Genomic DNA, 15,383 nt, shown 5'->3' with positions numbered 1-15,383 from the left:
GATTGGTGCGGGCAGACGAGGCATATCTTGTAGGGCCACAATACGTCAATCATTATATCAGGCAAACATTTATCACTGGTGACGGTTGATCCTGCTATCTGTTAACCTCCTTGTTTGCCCATCTATTTCCCCAACCGTGTAGGTAGTATTCAGTCAGATAGTGGCATCAGACCAGAGTTGTGGCGTGAGCAGGCAGAGCGACAAACAGGTTGAGGATGCCAACGCGGCACCGCCACCACACACGCTGGATTGAACTAGACAGGATGGGTATATCTTGCGAAATCTAGCCGCTCTAGATCGGCGTGATTCGATGTGAGATTTGTCTAAATCGCAGCAATCAGCTAACAAGACCACTGCCAACTGCATTTGTGGCATCCCGAGCCGTCTTAGCCTGTTTGTGCGACAGTCCCGCTAGCAGGGGAGGAGGGAAATGGGGTGTGCACACGGCGAAAGACTTCGATATTGGTGGTCTCCCACATCATCAACAGTTTTATGAGATGCCATGAACACAGAGTACGTGGGCCTGTTGGCGAGTGCCGCTTGGGTTGTTTGTTGCTGCTGCCACTGGAAGTCAGATCATGAGCAGAAAGTGTCTTTGGTCCATATCCACATACAAATAGCGGTCTACTCGGTATGTGAGACATGATATGGCGGATACGAAGTTCTGCAATCATGCACGCCTAGCTATTGACATATTACGTGTGTTACTCATCATACAGTTTATTTAGTGATCGACAAGCTATCATCTCAAGCTATAGGCTAGCAGTGGGATTTCCAGTAAGGAAAAGAAAGCATGAGCACCCTGGGAAAAGAACGACCTGTGCCAAAACCCATCCTCTGTCCTGCACCAGTATACCTAGGCATGTACGCCGCCCTTGAATGATTCGAAACGCCCGCTATGCTGTTGAGGCTTCTTCAGCTCCCCCAAGACTTTGCATCGAGGTGCACCCCTAGTAGGGAACCCAAACCCCATATCGAACCGACCGCAGAGAATACCCAGCCACTATACATGTCCCATACACGAACCGACGTAATCCGAGAGACAGGACCCAACCGAATTATTAAAGGGTATGGGGTAAAAACACGATTGAAGTATAAGAATGATGAGCTGCAATCCACCCCTCATGACTGAGACCTTTGTTGCCACTCAAAAGCTCAACGCCTTCCTGCAGGCCCCCTGTGGACGTCGGCCTGGCAGCCGTTTGACCAACCTGCTTGTCCTGTGGGCCATAATAGCCGTGCAGCTCAGCCGCTTCGTTGACCGCTTCGAGAGGGGCGAGCGTGCCGGCCGCGGCACTCTCGCTGCGACCACGGTAAGCACTGTCACCGCTTTGCCGCCTACTGCCGACCGTGGGCCGTGTGGTCGCACTGGAGCGCCGTCTTCCCGCCGTCTCAATCGCGTCAAGCTCAGACTGTCCATGGGCACCATCGGCGCTACCACTGACCTCGCTGGCGTTACTCCAGCGTCCTGGGCGATATGTCGACTGTGACTCGTAACTGACACGCTGAGCGGCGTATTGTCCACCCATGGACTCTATGCTGGGATGGCGCGTTCCGTCATTTCCCCCATTGAATACGGGCTTATAGTTACCGGGCCACGCAGGTGGGGTTGATCGTCCGTCGCTGAGAGGCGGGCTCCTGGCAGGTGAGCTATAACGACCATTGTAACTCGAGTCGGACCCAGCCCGGTATCGTGAAGGGCGTAGACTCGGAGTCTCCTGGCTTAAGGGATCAATGTCGACTTCGGTTACGGTAGTCGAACCGAAACCTTCCTTGTGCGACTTATGCGACGACGACGTCTGCTGTCCGTTTGACGACCCGCGCTTGGATACCTCGACTGCTTTCTCTGTTCGTCTTAATCTGCGAATGACAATAAAAGCAGCCACAACCACGACTATGAGAAGCACAACTACACCAGCGATAATGCCTCCAAGGGCTGCCGAGCTTAGTCCTGTGCTGCTGCTGCTGCTCTGGACTGTTTGGATCGCGGGGAGCTTGGATATTGTGGAAGCCATCAGTTTGGGGACGGCCCCTGGCTGTCCAGATGTGATACTTGCTGGAGTTGGCAACATGGTAGTGGTATATAATAGTTGAGAAGTGATGGTGCGACCATTTGAATCGGTGGTCACCCTGGCTGTACTAACGACGGCTGTTGATGGATCTGTCGAGTAGCAAACATCCGTACCACAACCCATTCCGTTCGAGCAGCATCCACCCTGTAAAGATGACGGGCAGTGGTAGTAGTTGGGTGGGCATGTCTGAGTGGCCGCTTGACCTGCAGTAGGAGTGCATTGTTGGTCCTTGCCACAGATATAATTATTAGGGCAACATTGGCCTAATCCGATATTAGCAGCGATCTCATGAGAGTTCGTGAAGTAGTAACCCACCAGGCATTTCGGCGCCGCAATTATGATAGCCGGGCGATCCACATCCTTCCGATGGCCCTGCGGTTGTTGCATAGCAATACGTCGAGGCGCACGCGTAATTACCAGGACAGCAGTCACCTCCAAGGCTTGCTGGACAGATCGTGTACCCAGCGTTGCAAGTATCGTCTCGTCTCCGGAGTACAGCGTATTCCTTCTCTATGCGATGGATCTTATATCGAGCATCGTGGTTCGCAGCGGCCTCTCTCGTCAACATCATAACAGCCAGCAAGCCAATGCAGCTGGTGCAACCCCAGAACCGCCCCATGGCTACCATTTCGCCTACAACTAAGTGACAGGCCCAAGCTCGATCCGTTTCAAGTCAGAGTGAAATTTCCTGAATCGCAGCATCGGCTTGCCGGCAGTCCCAGTCGAGTAGTCATTCAGCCGTCAGCCGCTCCGTTAATTGTCTGTAGGTGAGGGGTTGCGACGAAAGTGAGTCGAGTAGCGGCTATTGGATGAAGGGAAATTTCGGTAACCAACTTGGACGGCTTAAAGAGTGTAGGGAAGAAGAAAAGACAAGACCGATTCAAGGTTGGGGGCTGTGCGGGTTGTAGACCTCCCCGCCGATTTGCGTATGTCAGATCCTGTGTAACGAGAGGGCTAAGACAATACTCTTTTTACAGAAGAGGGACACGATAGGACGGGCGCGGAGCACTTAGGCGCTTGTAGGCATACAATCTCTTCACCAACTGGCGGTCCCGAGAAACTGGATCGACGTGAAAGGAGGCCTAAAGGGAAGATAATATGAAGGGATGCGACTCTACGTGCATACATAGATGATGGGGGTGGTGGGAGGGAGGGAAAGATCGGCAAGGCCGCCGTGCTGACAGCAGCAAAGAGAGAGAAGCACATGCGAGCCTGCTTTGCTGATCATGAATCTCGATTCTCGAGGAAGGCCAACACCGGACAACTCCCACCGGGCAACGAAGAATGCCATCAGGCCATCCATCCATCACCTACGCTTCTCACCCACACCCGATCACCTAAGTAGACGAGGTGCAACCATCAGCATGTACAGCTGCGGCACGAAGCTCCAATTGTAAGGCCCGCCATGGCAGCCATCAGCATCGGAGACGCCGTCCATTGGGCAGAATGGGGCCGAGGGGCTGACGCATGCTGCAAGTCTGGTATGATGGGTACCATTTCCATTATCGTAGGAATACAGCCCAGCTGCAGCCTTTGCCACTTGTGTCCAATGGCCGTGTGCCTCCCGGCATATCATCCGGCCATCTCGGAAGTGCCAAGTGCTGCTAGAAGGGAGGATCAGGCTGCAGCCGACTGCAGGGCGTTGGGGGCCAGGAAACAATACAAAACTCTCGTCTCCTCCCTCCCTCTCTAACATGAAAAGATAGTAACGTTGGAAAAGTTGCTGTTAATATCGATGTGACGAAAACGAAAAGTCGTGTCACCTTCGTCGCAAGGCTCGAAGTGAGGAGTCTCTGATGAGGTGCCACAAACGAGGAAGCTCCAGAAGCTGAATGGGGATGGAGAAGGTCCGGCTAACCAACCTGGATTGTTCTTACATGAACGACGAAGCATGCAAGTCAGTCCATCGGAGACCAGCCTCTCTTGCCATTCATCCAACTCTGTACAGCTGCAGGATCACGGCCGGCCGACCAGCCATTGTAGACCTAGCTGTCGTGGAAAAACAGAGGAACAGCCTCTAAGGCCTGTGTGTTGTGATTCCTGTAGTGTTGGTAGTGTTGGAAGTCTTCCATGCGACCTGCCACTCCGGTGGACAGAAGCTTCCAAGGTGGAGGTGGAGGTGTGTAACGTTGACAGTCAGGTCAGGTGTGGTAAGCGCTAATATTTTTTGGGGCCATTCTTTGGACGCTTATTTTAGCACTGTTAGTGCCATCAGTGCAATGTTGCAATGCTTTTAGCCTGAATGCGCCCAAGCTCGGGTCTGCCCTATCAGAATACCAAGTGGAGGTGTACAACCGCCTGCATCAGTGCTATCCCATACAGGCCAACGATGGTTTGCTCTATAGATCGACACTCTGCAGTAAACAGAATATACTGCGTATTGGGACATGATATTTATAGAAGTCTGCTTGCATATCGAAGCCTATGACTATCATTATATCTATTTCTAGACTTACGTTCAAGACTGCTGTCAAGATGGGACGAAGGAAGCTGGCTCTGCAAGAGCTCTGCAAGTTGGCTGAGCAAGTAGGCAAAAGTTTGAAAGTAGGGAAGATGGGCACACAGGAACAGAGGGGGCTGACCTTCCAGGAACGAACACAAGGAGGATGGCTATTATCAAGAGGCAAGGCATCTGGGAATAAACAGCTCCTTACAGCTGGGTGCACAAGAGACCACGGAGCCTACGAGCCCTAGATGATTCAACCCGGCCAGTGACACCAGATGGATGGGTCCTGTGCATCGGGCTTGGACAGCTTGTTGAGGATCGACCTTGCATGGTTCGTCCACTTCTCCGATCGATGTAAGGGAAGGGAGACTGTCGCTTCCTTATCAAGCAGTACTTCAGCCCTGATCAACACCGAAAGCTAGGAACAATGTATATGGCAACATCCACAGCAGGGTGTGGTAAGCAAGCTGGAAGAGACAATTGTATGTTAAATATCTCAAGCATGTAATAGATATCATCGCATCTGAATCCGTTCTGTGTAATGCGATCGTGTCCCGTCGGAAATGACTAGAACTGTGATGGTTTGTCTACCTACCTCGCTACAAGACCGAACTTGGGCTTGACAAGGGTTTCGCTTTGGCGGACCGTCTCCGTTGAATAAGGCCGATCAATTCCTCCGTGTGCAGCTTCGCGTCTATCTGCTCCCCAAGCACAATCCCATCTACCCAAGGTGTAATAAGTCGTAAGCCGCTCTGTTCGTCGCGTGGCCGGGTCAATCATTTGGTGAAGTCACCAAAGTACGGCTGAGATGCACTGGGCGGCAGAACTGAGCTGCGAACATCGCATCGCCAAGGTCGATCAACGGGGAAGAGAACAAGGTTCTTATTCGTTTTTTCTCGGGTCGTTCGCTGCACCTTGGGCAAAGCTCGTATTGCGGCGTCCGATCTACGTCGTATGTAGATTGGGAGCATATCACGAGACAGGCAGCTGGGAAACTGCCTCCGCGTCAAAAGGCCAGGTGCATGGCGAAGCGAGTCGGAGACGCGGTGCGAGAGCTGAATGGGGTAAGCTTGCAATTTGCACACCCCACAAGATGGCCTCTGCATCTCCACCCGTTCCGCCCAGCGAGGGAGCTAGGCCAACTCCCAGACCTCCCCCAGGTTTCTGTCCAGGGCGTTCTGGGTGCCCGTCCCTCCCACGGGCCACTCACTCCGGGCTTCTGATAGGCTGCCAGCTGCCCAAAAGTTGCATCCCAAGCTTAACCGTTTCCCAGCCTAGGTCTAGGTCTCATGTTAGAGGTCGGGGTCCCCCTCATCGCGCCCCTCACACTTGGGAATTCTTCAGGAATTACCTAACGAGAGGTCACGATGCCGAGACGCTGCTCTAGCCTAGCCTCTGGGGCGGAATGACATGGTAGATTTTGGGAACCATTCAATCTCTACTTTAACTCTTTTCACCTTCCATCCTTCCACACCTCCAACCCCAGACTCTGCCGGATCTGATCTATCGTATTCCAATTGTTGCTGCGACTTACCGAGGACTGCTTTGGATTATTGGTACGAGTGTGCCTTTTTGTCTTTCGAACCGGGGCTCACAATTCGCGCCCACCTCGAAGTATTAGAAATATACCGCTTTTCTCTAGGCTCCAAGCGCGACGGCGACTCTATCCCTATCGTCGACTTGCTGAGCGCGACTACGCCCCCTCATGGCGGTTTCGGGGTAGAGACGATGTGATGTCCTACGTCTAGGTCTTTTGCATTCGTAAAAGGGCGAAATGTTGCTGTTCACTAGAGTGGCGCCGCCAAAGGTGCCAAAGAGGCGCTCCCGTGCTGGTTAGTCTGGGCTTCTCCACCCACTTTTCTGAGGGTCATGTTGATCTGAACGGTTACAGGTTGTACGTTTTGGTACGTTGCCCGAAAGATATCTCTACTCGTCATCAGTTGATATGAATATGCACTCCCAAGTTCTGACACGCCATGAAGTAAAGAGAAGGTATGTTCCCTACTGTCTAGCGTATGTACTGGGGCTATAACAGCTAATCGTACTTCGTTCGATTTAGAAGAAGAAATGCGACGAACGGCGTCCGCAATGCGCACGCTGCGCTGAACGAGAACTGAATTGCACATACGAGGCTGTGAAGCCACGCCAACGGAAGAGACGAGACTCTGCACATGCTCTGAACGGCACGTCCCCGACGTCGGAATTCCCAGGCGCTGATTATGACCAGTGGGCACCATCCGATGACATCGAGGAAGTCACAAAAACAGAGCACATCGAAGACAACTCAATAGAAGATGTGGTACTCTCGCCACTGGGATCTACCAGTTCGGACATGCTCCTGAGTCCCACCAGCTCAGTCGGATTCGACTTCCCTACTGAAATCGGAAGAGCAACGAGTTTTGGGACTTCGAGGCGGAATTCGAGCTTCGAGGTGACGACGAGAGCTCTCTGTCTACCGCCCGATTTGGCCATGATAGCCCCGTGCCCGATAGCGTCACCAACCATGGAGATCAATATTCCAGCCTTCTCCGAGTTCTCGGATCGCCCAAACCGCCGTGCCCTGATGAACCACTTTTGCAATGTCCTCTCCCACTTGATCGTTTTCCGGGAAGAGTCTGGCAACCCTTTTCAGCAGCTTGTGCTTCCGCTTTCTCATGGCAGTGCGCCTGTCATGAACGCTATTTACGCTCTTGCAAGCGCACATCTCGAGTACCGCGGGGTAAATACAGGAGAGAAGTCTATATACTTCCATAATGAGGCAATCCAGAGTTTGGCACAGCTAATAGAGAAGAACGGGAAGGTCAACCACAAAAATGAGCTATTGGCCTCAATAATGCTACTGGTCTATTACGAAGTGGTATATATCCCTTGAACGCGAGGTTTGGCATGGTATACTTACTAATCATGGTTATAGTTGGTCCAGAAAGGTCGTTCAAATATTGTGGATGGACATTTGAAGGGGGCCTTGACGATCATGAACTCGTGTCAAGGAGGATCAAGTCCTACAAGTACCTTCTTAGAACGAGTAAGATGATTCTTCCAGCCTCAACCAGGACCCTAATGCTAATCACTTTCAGGCATTTCGATTTTACGATGTTATCACAGCGTTATCCTTAGGGACAGCCCCTCTGTCTACGGCGCCTGCCGCTGGTTGTTTGGTGCCGTTCCCACCGCTGGACGCGCCTCTTAGCTCCCCTCTCAGCAATGTCGACACGCTGCTTGGCATGGCAACTACTCTTTGGCCAATCATGCATCGACTGTCGAACCTGCCATCTCTCAAGACTGAATTGGAGAATGCAGTCAAATCCCACCAAACATCCAAGATGGCCGTGCTACGAACCGAGTTCGAGACCACGTCCCGAGCCATTGAGGGTGCGCTCCAGCAATGGCAACCCATGCTCCCCTCCAACGTCGCCATCACCGGCGGCCTCCTCGAGAGCCTGGACGGCGAGCCGATCGTGGAGCAAGCCCTGCTGCAGTCCATACTCGACAACGCGCTGGCGTACCGGCATAGCGCCTTCGTATACCTGTACCGTACCATCTACGGGTACGCGCCGACGCATGAACTGGTGCAGAAGCACGCGCACGCATCTCTGGTACACTGCGCACGCAACGTAGCGTATCGGGGCCCCATGGGCGCGCTGCTTTGGCCGCTTTTCGTGGCGGCCTGCGAGGCTGTCTCGCCCGAGGATCGCGACCTCGCCGAACGCGCCTTCGTCGAGGTTGACAACCACCAGGGGATGACCAACATCGAGAAAGCCTGGGGCGTCGTCCGCGAGGTCTGGAAGCAGCTCGACCTCCTAAGCGTCACCCCTTATGGCGCCAAGGATGCGGATCTTTGGAGACGTGTCAGTAAGGAGATGGGTGTCAGCATCGTTTTTGGTTAATCTAGGTCCTGACAAAGGCGCCGAATAGGGGTTCTGAATATTGGCCAAGGGGCGCTTCACTCGCTAGAGCTTTATGTTCCCTTCTTGCATTTTATACCTGACCTGTCGTGGCGTACGAGAACGGGCGTATGTTCTACGAACCCCAGAAAGCTAATGCGTAAGGGATGTTTTGAGTCGAGCACCCTGTGACTCTTGAAAGATCAAGTTCATCGTTGCTCTGCTGTCAACTAAAGCATCTGAAAGCAATGTCTTGCTATAACGTCTCCAATTACACAAACGTCGCAACGCATCACTACGTGTAAACCCGATTATAAACATAAAACATTTGGCATCAATGCATCGTGAGTGTAGGGTGCCTCAGCAGTTTGAGCAATCAAGGACCGTCATGTTTAGGCTATTTCTGGTCATCGATCGTGCCATTCTATCCCAACCTCGATCGGATAGACAGGTATACATACGCTCACAGGTCCATTCCGGAAGGTGCCCAAATGCATAGGACACCATATCCTGCTCAACATCATGCGCGGGTTTCACAAGCTGTAAATGGTTGGCCCAGCCCAAGAGCTACGTCTCAATAGAGTGGTGTGTGTGTGTGTGTGCGTGTGTGTTGGCCACGCCTATACCTTAGGAGGTTTTCCACCTATCAAACCCCGGGCAGACACAATTCCGTGGCTTGGGTCGACTCCGAGGGAGCGAGGAGAGCTGAGATAGTCCTCCTGCAGATCGGCAGTCGAGCAACTTCATGATTCTCTTAGAAGGCGAACTTATGTGTGGCGATGCGCCTCGGCCAATGAGTCCTTAGTTCCTCGCATTCATACGTGCGTGCGCACGACTTTACTTGCCATTGGGTGATTTGCCTTATGGTGAGAATTGCCAGAATCAAACCGATAGATACGGCGAGAGGGACAAAGCCCGGGGAACGGTTAGGTATCACTACATGACGACGTGCCGCGCGCAGGTGAGCAGGAGCAAGGGAGAGAGGTAGAGGGCCGAGATGGACAAACAAACATGTGGACGTAGCAGCCAGTCACATGTTGAACTAATCTAGCTGAGGTGGTAGGTGAAGGAAGAAACACATGCAAACAAGCAAGAAAAATGGGAAGCCAGGGAGGGAAATGTTCACGATAATTACCACTAGGCACAGATGATGATGAAAAAACAGGCGGGCGGGAAGCCGGGAACGTCGGGCTCAATGCCACTAAGAGGCGGATCTACCCTTGGAAGGGCCATCTCGAGCCAATAGCCCCCGACCCCCAATCGGATGAGGGACGACAGGAACGGGGCTTTTTGGGCTTGAATTCAGGATTCGAAGGAGAAGCAGAAGCACCAAACATTATTCGAAGAAATAGAGAGAAGTATCGTCTACTGAAGGCCATGATGCGAATGAAGCCTGAACATCGGGCGTCATGTGAGCACATCGGCGACAGATTGAAACTGTAGGTAATAATATGTCATCATCAGCATGGTCCCCGGTCGCAATTCACTCGCTGTCGGGGGGCCTTGGGGCATGTCATGTTGCACCACAGCGAACGCACGCTTGGGCAATTGAAGTCCGGGGCAAGGAGACCTGCATTGCATTAACGGCTCTCACCCGACCGTATCGTGAATCCAGCGGTCCAGCGGTCCAGCACCCATGCCCAAATGGAACCTGGCCTGCTGGTCCCTCTCTCGCTTCAACTCCAATCCTGATCAATGGCCATATTGGACCGACTAGCCTACCGAGCAACGATCGCCTGGCGTATACCCTCCCCCCTTCCCATCATCCTGCTTTATTCCTGGTCTCTTTTCCTATTTGTCTATGTCTTCCTTCCTCTTCGTTTCAATGTGAACATTGACAGAATCTTGCAGCCCAGTCCAGCCCAGCCGTCCATCAGGCAATTGACTTTTTACTCTTTGCTTGCTTTTTTTCGCCTGTCCACTAATAAGGCGCGTGCCGATCAAGTACGGGTATCAATCGTCTTACCTGCCTACAGCGAGAGCCTACGGTGCTACTGTAAGATCACTCACTACAAGTATATCAACCAGACCAGGACTTTGCTCCCTCCCACACACGCGCGCACACACACATCAAGGACCGGGGATTTTTTATCTCTCAGATCGATTCAGCCGAATTTCCCTAACCTCTAAGTGGCAATGACTTCGTTTGCAATTAGCCACAAGTCTATGTTGAGAGAAGCTCTCTCGTCAAGTCTTTAGCCATACAGAACCTCCCCCACTCCAAAAAGCAAAAACAGTGCTTGGAATTGGAGGACTCGCCTACCCAATTGCTAAAGTCGTCAATCTTATTGACTGGGTTCCTACTACTTGCTGATTACGACTTGCCTGATCATCCATCAGTCATTCAGGATTGCAGCCCGCTGGGTTCTGGAGTCTGTCCGTCCTATCCAAACAACTGCTGTAGCACACACACGCTATCTACATCGTATTCTCTCCAGAAAAAGCTGGGGCGAAAGGCATTCAGGCTTCTCTCTCCGTACTAGGCTACAACAAATCGCAACCGACGCCACGCCAAGCCTGGAGGATCGAAATTGGCATTGATCATTCCAAGTCCAGATACTATTACGGCCTATTGTCACAAATCATATACACACCGCGCACGGCAAACCGATTGAGGCACTCATACTGCATTCGCCCCCGTGGAATCGCATCGCTTTGCGGCAAAGAAAAGACCCCCGCCTTATCCGCAGTTGCGCTCCCCTATTCGGGGTCCCAAGCCATCATGTTTTGTTAGATATATTCAAAAAGGCGATCGTTCCGTAACTATCTCGCGCATTCCCCTCCTCCAGGTCCCCCGCAAAAACGATGGCGACCACTACGGCTGTCAACGGTTCGAGCGGTAGCGGAGCTGCTGCATCAACGGCTCCCAAAGCTATCCGCTTCGTCAACAACCAGGGCCAGCCACCACAGAAGAGACGGAGGATCAACGCGGCGTAAGCTCTTTTTCGTTTTCGTCTTGTATTCTTTTTCTTTAATAATCATGACCCCGCGACTCCCGAGAACTCGAACTGGTGTCTTGGAAGAATGCGCGACACATCCCGCTTCGGTCCTAGAAGACGTTGAAGCGCACCCGAGTCGCCCGCACCCCAGCGATGCACAGGAAAAGGGCCCTGCATATTTTAGAGGAACCAATACCCCGCTGACGACAATCCGGGGCGGGGGGCACCAACAACTGACCACCGCCACCTACCTTAAACCACTTATACTTCTTCACTATACTAAGTCGTCCGAGCTTCTGGAACTTTACGCTGACGACAGACCTGTCTCTTATCAAAGCTGTCTGACCTGTCGCAAACGCAAGACGCGATGCGACGGCGAGCACCCGACGTGCCACACTTGTTCCAAGAACGGACATGTCTGTTTGGGGTACACGGATGCTGCCGAGAAGAAGAAAGACCCCCTTAACGATCAAGATCTTGACGTAGCCTCCGACAACGATGACGATCTGGACGAGAGACGCGAAGATAAGCGGCAGCAATGGAGACCAAAGAAGCCGGCCGTTCGACAGCACAGCTCTACCGCCAGCCTCGACTCTTCGCGCCGCTTCTCCGAGTCGAGTCGCAGTACTGCTCTAGCCCCTTCCACGGTACGACCAAAGCAGGAGAGCATAGACTGGGAGGAACGCCAGAACTCGAGCAAAAACGGTTCTACTCCTATGACCAGACGGCCTCCGAACGTGCGCAATTCGTCGTTCTCGACCGAGGATGGGAGAAGTCCTAGCATACGGTCGCCGGTGCTGCAGCACCACTCCAGTGAGGGCTACCGCGTTCCATATTTCCGATACTTCGGGCCGACAGCAATTGTCCCGGGGTTCAAGCAGATGGTGGTCAAAGTTCGTAACCGGAGACGTAGCTCGATAACAGCGACATCTCCAAGCTCGGGTGCTACGTACACGGGCTTCCTTAACTCGGGCCAGTCCGACCATAGTGCTGCCCATCCGGATGACATGCCTGTCTACGACCCCAATGACGCCGATCCCGTAGACCCCCTGATTCTCAACCTCGTGGATACTTTCTTCGATCATCAGGGTTGTAACTATCCCTTTCTTCGCCGCGACGACTTCACTCGCTCGGTTAAGCTCAAGCAAGTCGAGCCTATCCTGGTTGATGCTGTTTGTGCCCTCGCGGCTCGGTTCTCGGTTTCGCCTGTATTTGGTAATGGACCCAAAGCCGAAAATGGTCAGGTCTTCGCGCAGAGGGCCAAGGCCGCAACAGTCGACACATTTCCGTGTCCTTCCGTGGCCGCTGTACAAGCATGCTTGCTGATGGCGTACGAAGGCTTCGGCGCCGATCAAGACAGTGCCTTGTGGATGTATCTGGGTTTGGCTATTCGCATGGCCATTGATCTCGGGCTCCATAAGAAGGACGGCGTTAGATTCCAGGGAGAGAAAGACCCTTGGTACGCCCGATCGGCCAACAGGAAGCCCAGCGACGAGGATGACACGAAGATGAGCGACAGTGAGGATACATTGAGCCCACAGGAACAGAAGAAGTTAGAACAAGAACGAATCGATACTCTCTGGTCAGTTTTCATTCTTGATCGAGTTATTTCTTCAGGAACGGGCAGGCCCGTCACACTACGGGACGACGATTTCGAGCTCGAGTTCCCTAAGCCGGCCAAGAACAAAAATAACGACTGGCCTGACCCTTTCCCATCCCTCATTCAGATCATTCATCTCTATGGACGGGTGTCCGACGTCCTGAACAAATTGAGGGGAACCAAGGACCTCACACCAGAGAGGATGAACAGCCTACTGCAGATGGAGAAAGAACTCACAAGACTTCACCTGAAACAGGATCCACGGTTACGCTTCGATGCCACCAACTTCCAGAGCCACGTTCGCAACGGACAAGGCACGCCATTCATATTACTGCATTTCTGGTTCCACGCCTTGATCATTGTTCTCCACCAACCGACTCTGCTTACACCCCTCGAGAGTCTGAACCAGGACCATCCGTTATTGCCCCATAGCCGCGAGTTGTCGATGTCTAGTGCCAAGACCATTGTAGACATACTGGCATTTGCCAAGTTACTCAGCGAGAAAAGCTTCATCGGAAACCCGTTCACGTCGCAGCCTATCTACATAGCTGCTTGTGCGTTTCTGAAGGAGTCCGTAGCCCACCCTTCATCGCAGCCTGCGTCGAGAGACGCCTCACCCCTTCGGGACCAGCAAGGAATGATGGGGAGAGCTACCGGCGGAAAGAATGGGAACGGTCCTGAGCACAAGTCATCAGATCGCCATTTCCTACTGGCATCTGTGGCCAACCAGAACTACCAATCCTGTTATGAAGCACTGCAACAAATGCAGATCTACTGGGGAGGTGTACGTTACATTCTCACGGCCCTCGATCAGAAATTCGCAGGCACCTGGGATTGCGAGACATATACGCGCGAAGAGTATGAAAGTACCAAGCAGCCTCGCCGAAATGATCTACATCGATTCTTGATCAAGGATGAGAATTACCCAGCTTCCCCTACGGTACCTCCATTAGCTTGGTCACTGACAGGAACAACCAACTCCCCAACTCAAGTCTTACCCTGCTATTTCAGAACAACCCTGCGGCACAGCATATGGACATGGCTCCGATGCCTGCCGCCCAGCCAGCACCGCCCGCCTCAGCTCCGACGCCACCGGGTAACATGATCTACGATCCAATCCGGCAGAGTCTACCCGAAACCACTGTGCAAATGTACCCACCCGCTTATCCTCAACCTAATACTTCTGCTATTCGCCATTCTATCAATCCTCACCGAGGGCGGCGGGTGTCAACCTCGTCTGGCCCGACCAAATCTCTATTGCGCTATGACAACCTATCTGAAGATAGTGTCAAGACACCGACCACGCCCGATGGGAAATTCTCCCTAGCTCTGGCATCCCAAGGATCAAGTGTGACATTGACATCAGCCTCCTTCACACCTACATCCCAGCATTCATCCGGCTTTGACCAGACCATCTATCCCCCGGGTGCTTCCCCGAGCAGTACCCTGACAGAGTTGCACCCTTCATCGGCCCATGGCGGCCAGCAACCATACATACGCGGCGCCAGTGGCACGAACTCGACCGGCACGCCCACCAATAGCAGTGTCGTGTTCAATCCAGCGGACAACGGCAGCACCGGAGGCGCAAACGGCCCGTCCGGCTTTGCCCAGAGCGGCAGCGGGCTGGCCTCGAGCGGCTATTCGTACCTCGGCCCCAACGGCCAGGAAATGCACCTGGTCACCATCGATAACGAGTCGGACTTCACGCAGCACCTGAGCAGCTTCGAGAGCTCGGACATGATGAGCTGGTTCGGCGAGTACCTACCGAATGACGTGGGGCTCTTTACGGACATGACTGGGAACGGTTTGTCCTGATCGGGCCGTTCTATGAAGCAGCATCCTTCCATCCGGTCGACGCGATCGCGATAATTTTGTCATATATTGTCAAAGGACCTACCAGTATCTACGTTATATACATCGATCTATCTCATACGTTGCGGAGTGCAAAATGCATGATTGGGATCTCGGAAGCTTCCAGTGATAAGACATTAACTACATACATATTTGAAGCTCAGATTGGCATTTCACTGGCAGCCATTTGCTTTTGGCTTGGAACTCTTCCACCTTTTCACGTTATGTAGCTTCTTCGGTCGGGGGTTAACAGACAAAAGGAAGCCTCACGGTCGGGTCACTCGCTCTTATTTTCTTCTAGGTCTTAGGATTTCATGAGTATGGATGGACAGGCATTCGCCCTGGCGTTTTGGGAAGAGTGTCTCTGTGAAAGGAGTCGTTTAGGATTGGGATTGGAAAGGGCTCGACTGGAACTTCCAGGCTCTGGAAGGGCCAGGTCCCTTGAATTCTTCGACCCGGTTCGGTCGCGCATCGTTTCTGCCCATGTTCAAGGTTTGGGTTATGACCGTGGTTATGAAAAGAGATGTTGCTGTCGTTATTCAGGGGGCCGTTGCTTTGTGCTATCAACATCTTCACATCTTGTCCATTGGA

General features: G+C 52.8%; 3 protein-coding genes across 3 annotated transcripts; 2 read left to right on the top strand and 1 right to left on the bottom strand.

Moving 5' to 3' along the window:
• Nucleotides 1-1,061: 1,061 nt before the first annotated feature.
• Nucleotides 1,062-2,691, bottom strand: PG997_001551 (uncharacterized protein; the record flags this gene model as incomplete). The annotated part of the gene is given in 2 exon segments (XM_066805866.1): nt 1,062-2,552; nt 2,569-2,691. The coding sequence occupies 2 exon segments, from the start codon at nt 2,689-2,691 to the stop codon at nt 1,062-1,064; spliced, it is 1,614 nt and encodes a 537-aa protein (XP_066675639.1).
• Nucleotides 2,692-6,292: 3,601 nt separating this feature from the next.
• On the top strand, nt 6,293-8,405 carry PG997_001550 (uncharacterized protein; the record flags this gene model as incomplete). Its single annotated transcript, XM_066805865.1, has 6 exons — nt 6,293-6,350; nt 6,410-6,422; nt 6,501-6,510; nt 6,578-7,375; nt 7,433-7,543; nt 7,596-8,405. The coding sequence occupies 6 exons, from the start codon at nt 6,293-6,295 to the stop codon at nt 8,403-8,405; spliced, it is 1,800 nt and encodes a 599-aa protein (XP_066675638.1).
• A 2,977-nt stretch (nt 8,406-11,382) lies between these two features.
• PG997_001549 (fungal-specific transcription factor domain-containing protein) lies at nt 11,383-14,756 on the top strand (the record flags this gene model as incomplete). The annotated part of the gene is made up of 2 exons (XM_066805864.1): nt 11,383-13,881; nt 13,953-14,756. 2 exons carry the CDS (start codon nt 11,383-11,385, stop codon nt 14,754-14,756), a joined length of 3,303 nt encoding a protein of 1,100 aa, XP_066675637.1.
• Between the last annotated feature and the right edge of the window lie 627 nt (nt 14,757-15,383).

The sequence above is a fragment of the Apiospora hydei genome (assembly GCF_038363865.1).
Source record: "Apiospora hydei strain CBS 114990 chromosome Unknown utg000002l_segment0_segment0, whole genome shotgun sequence".
Classification (NCBI taxonomy): Eukaryota; Fungi; Ascomycota; class Sordariomycetes; order Amphisphaeriales; family Apiosporaceae; genus Apiospora; species Apiospora hydei.
This window is presented reverse-complemented; position numbering and strand designations above follow the sequence as displayed.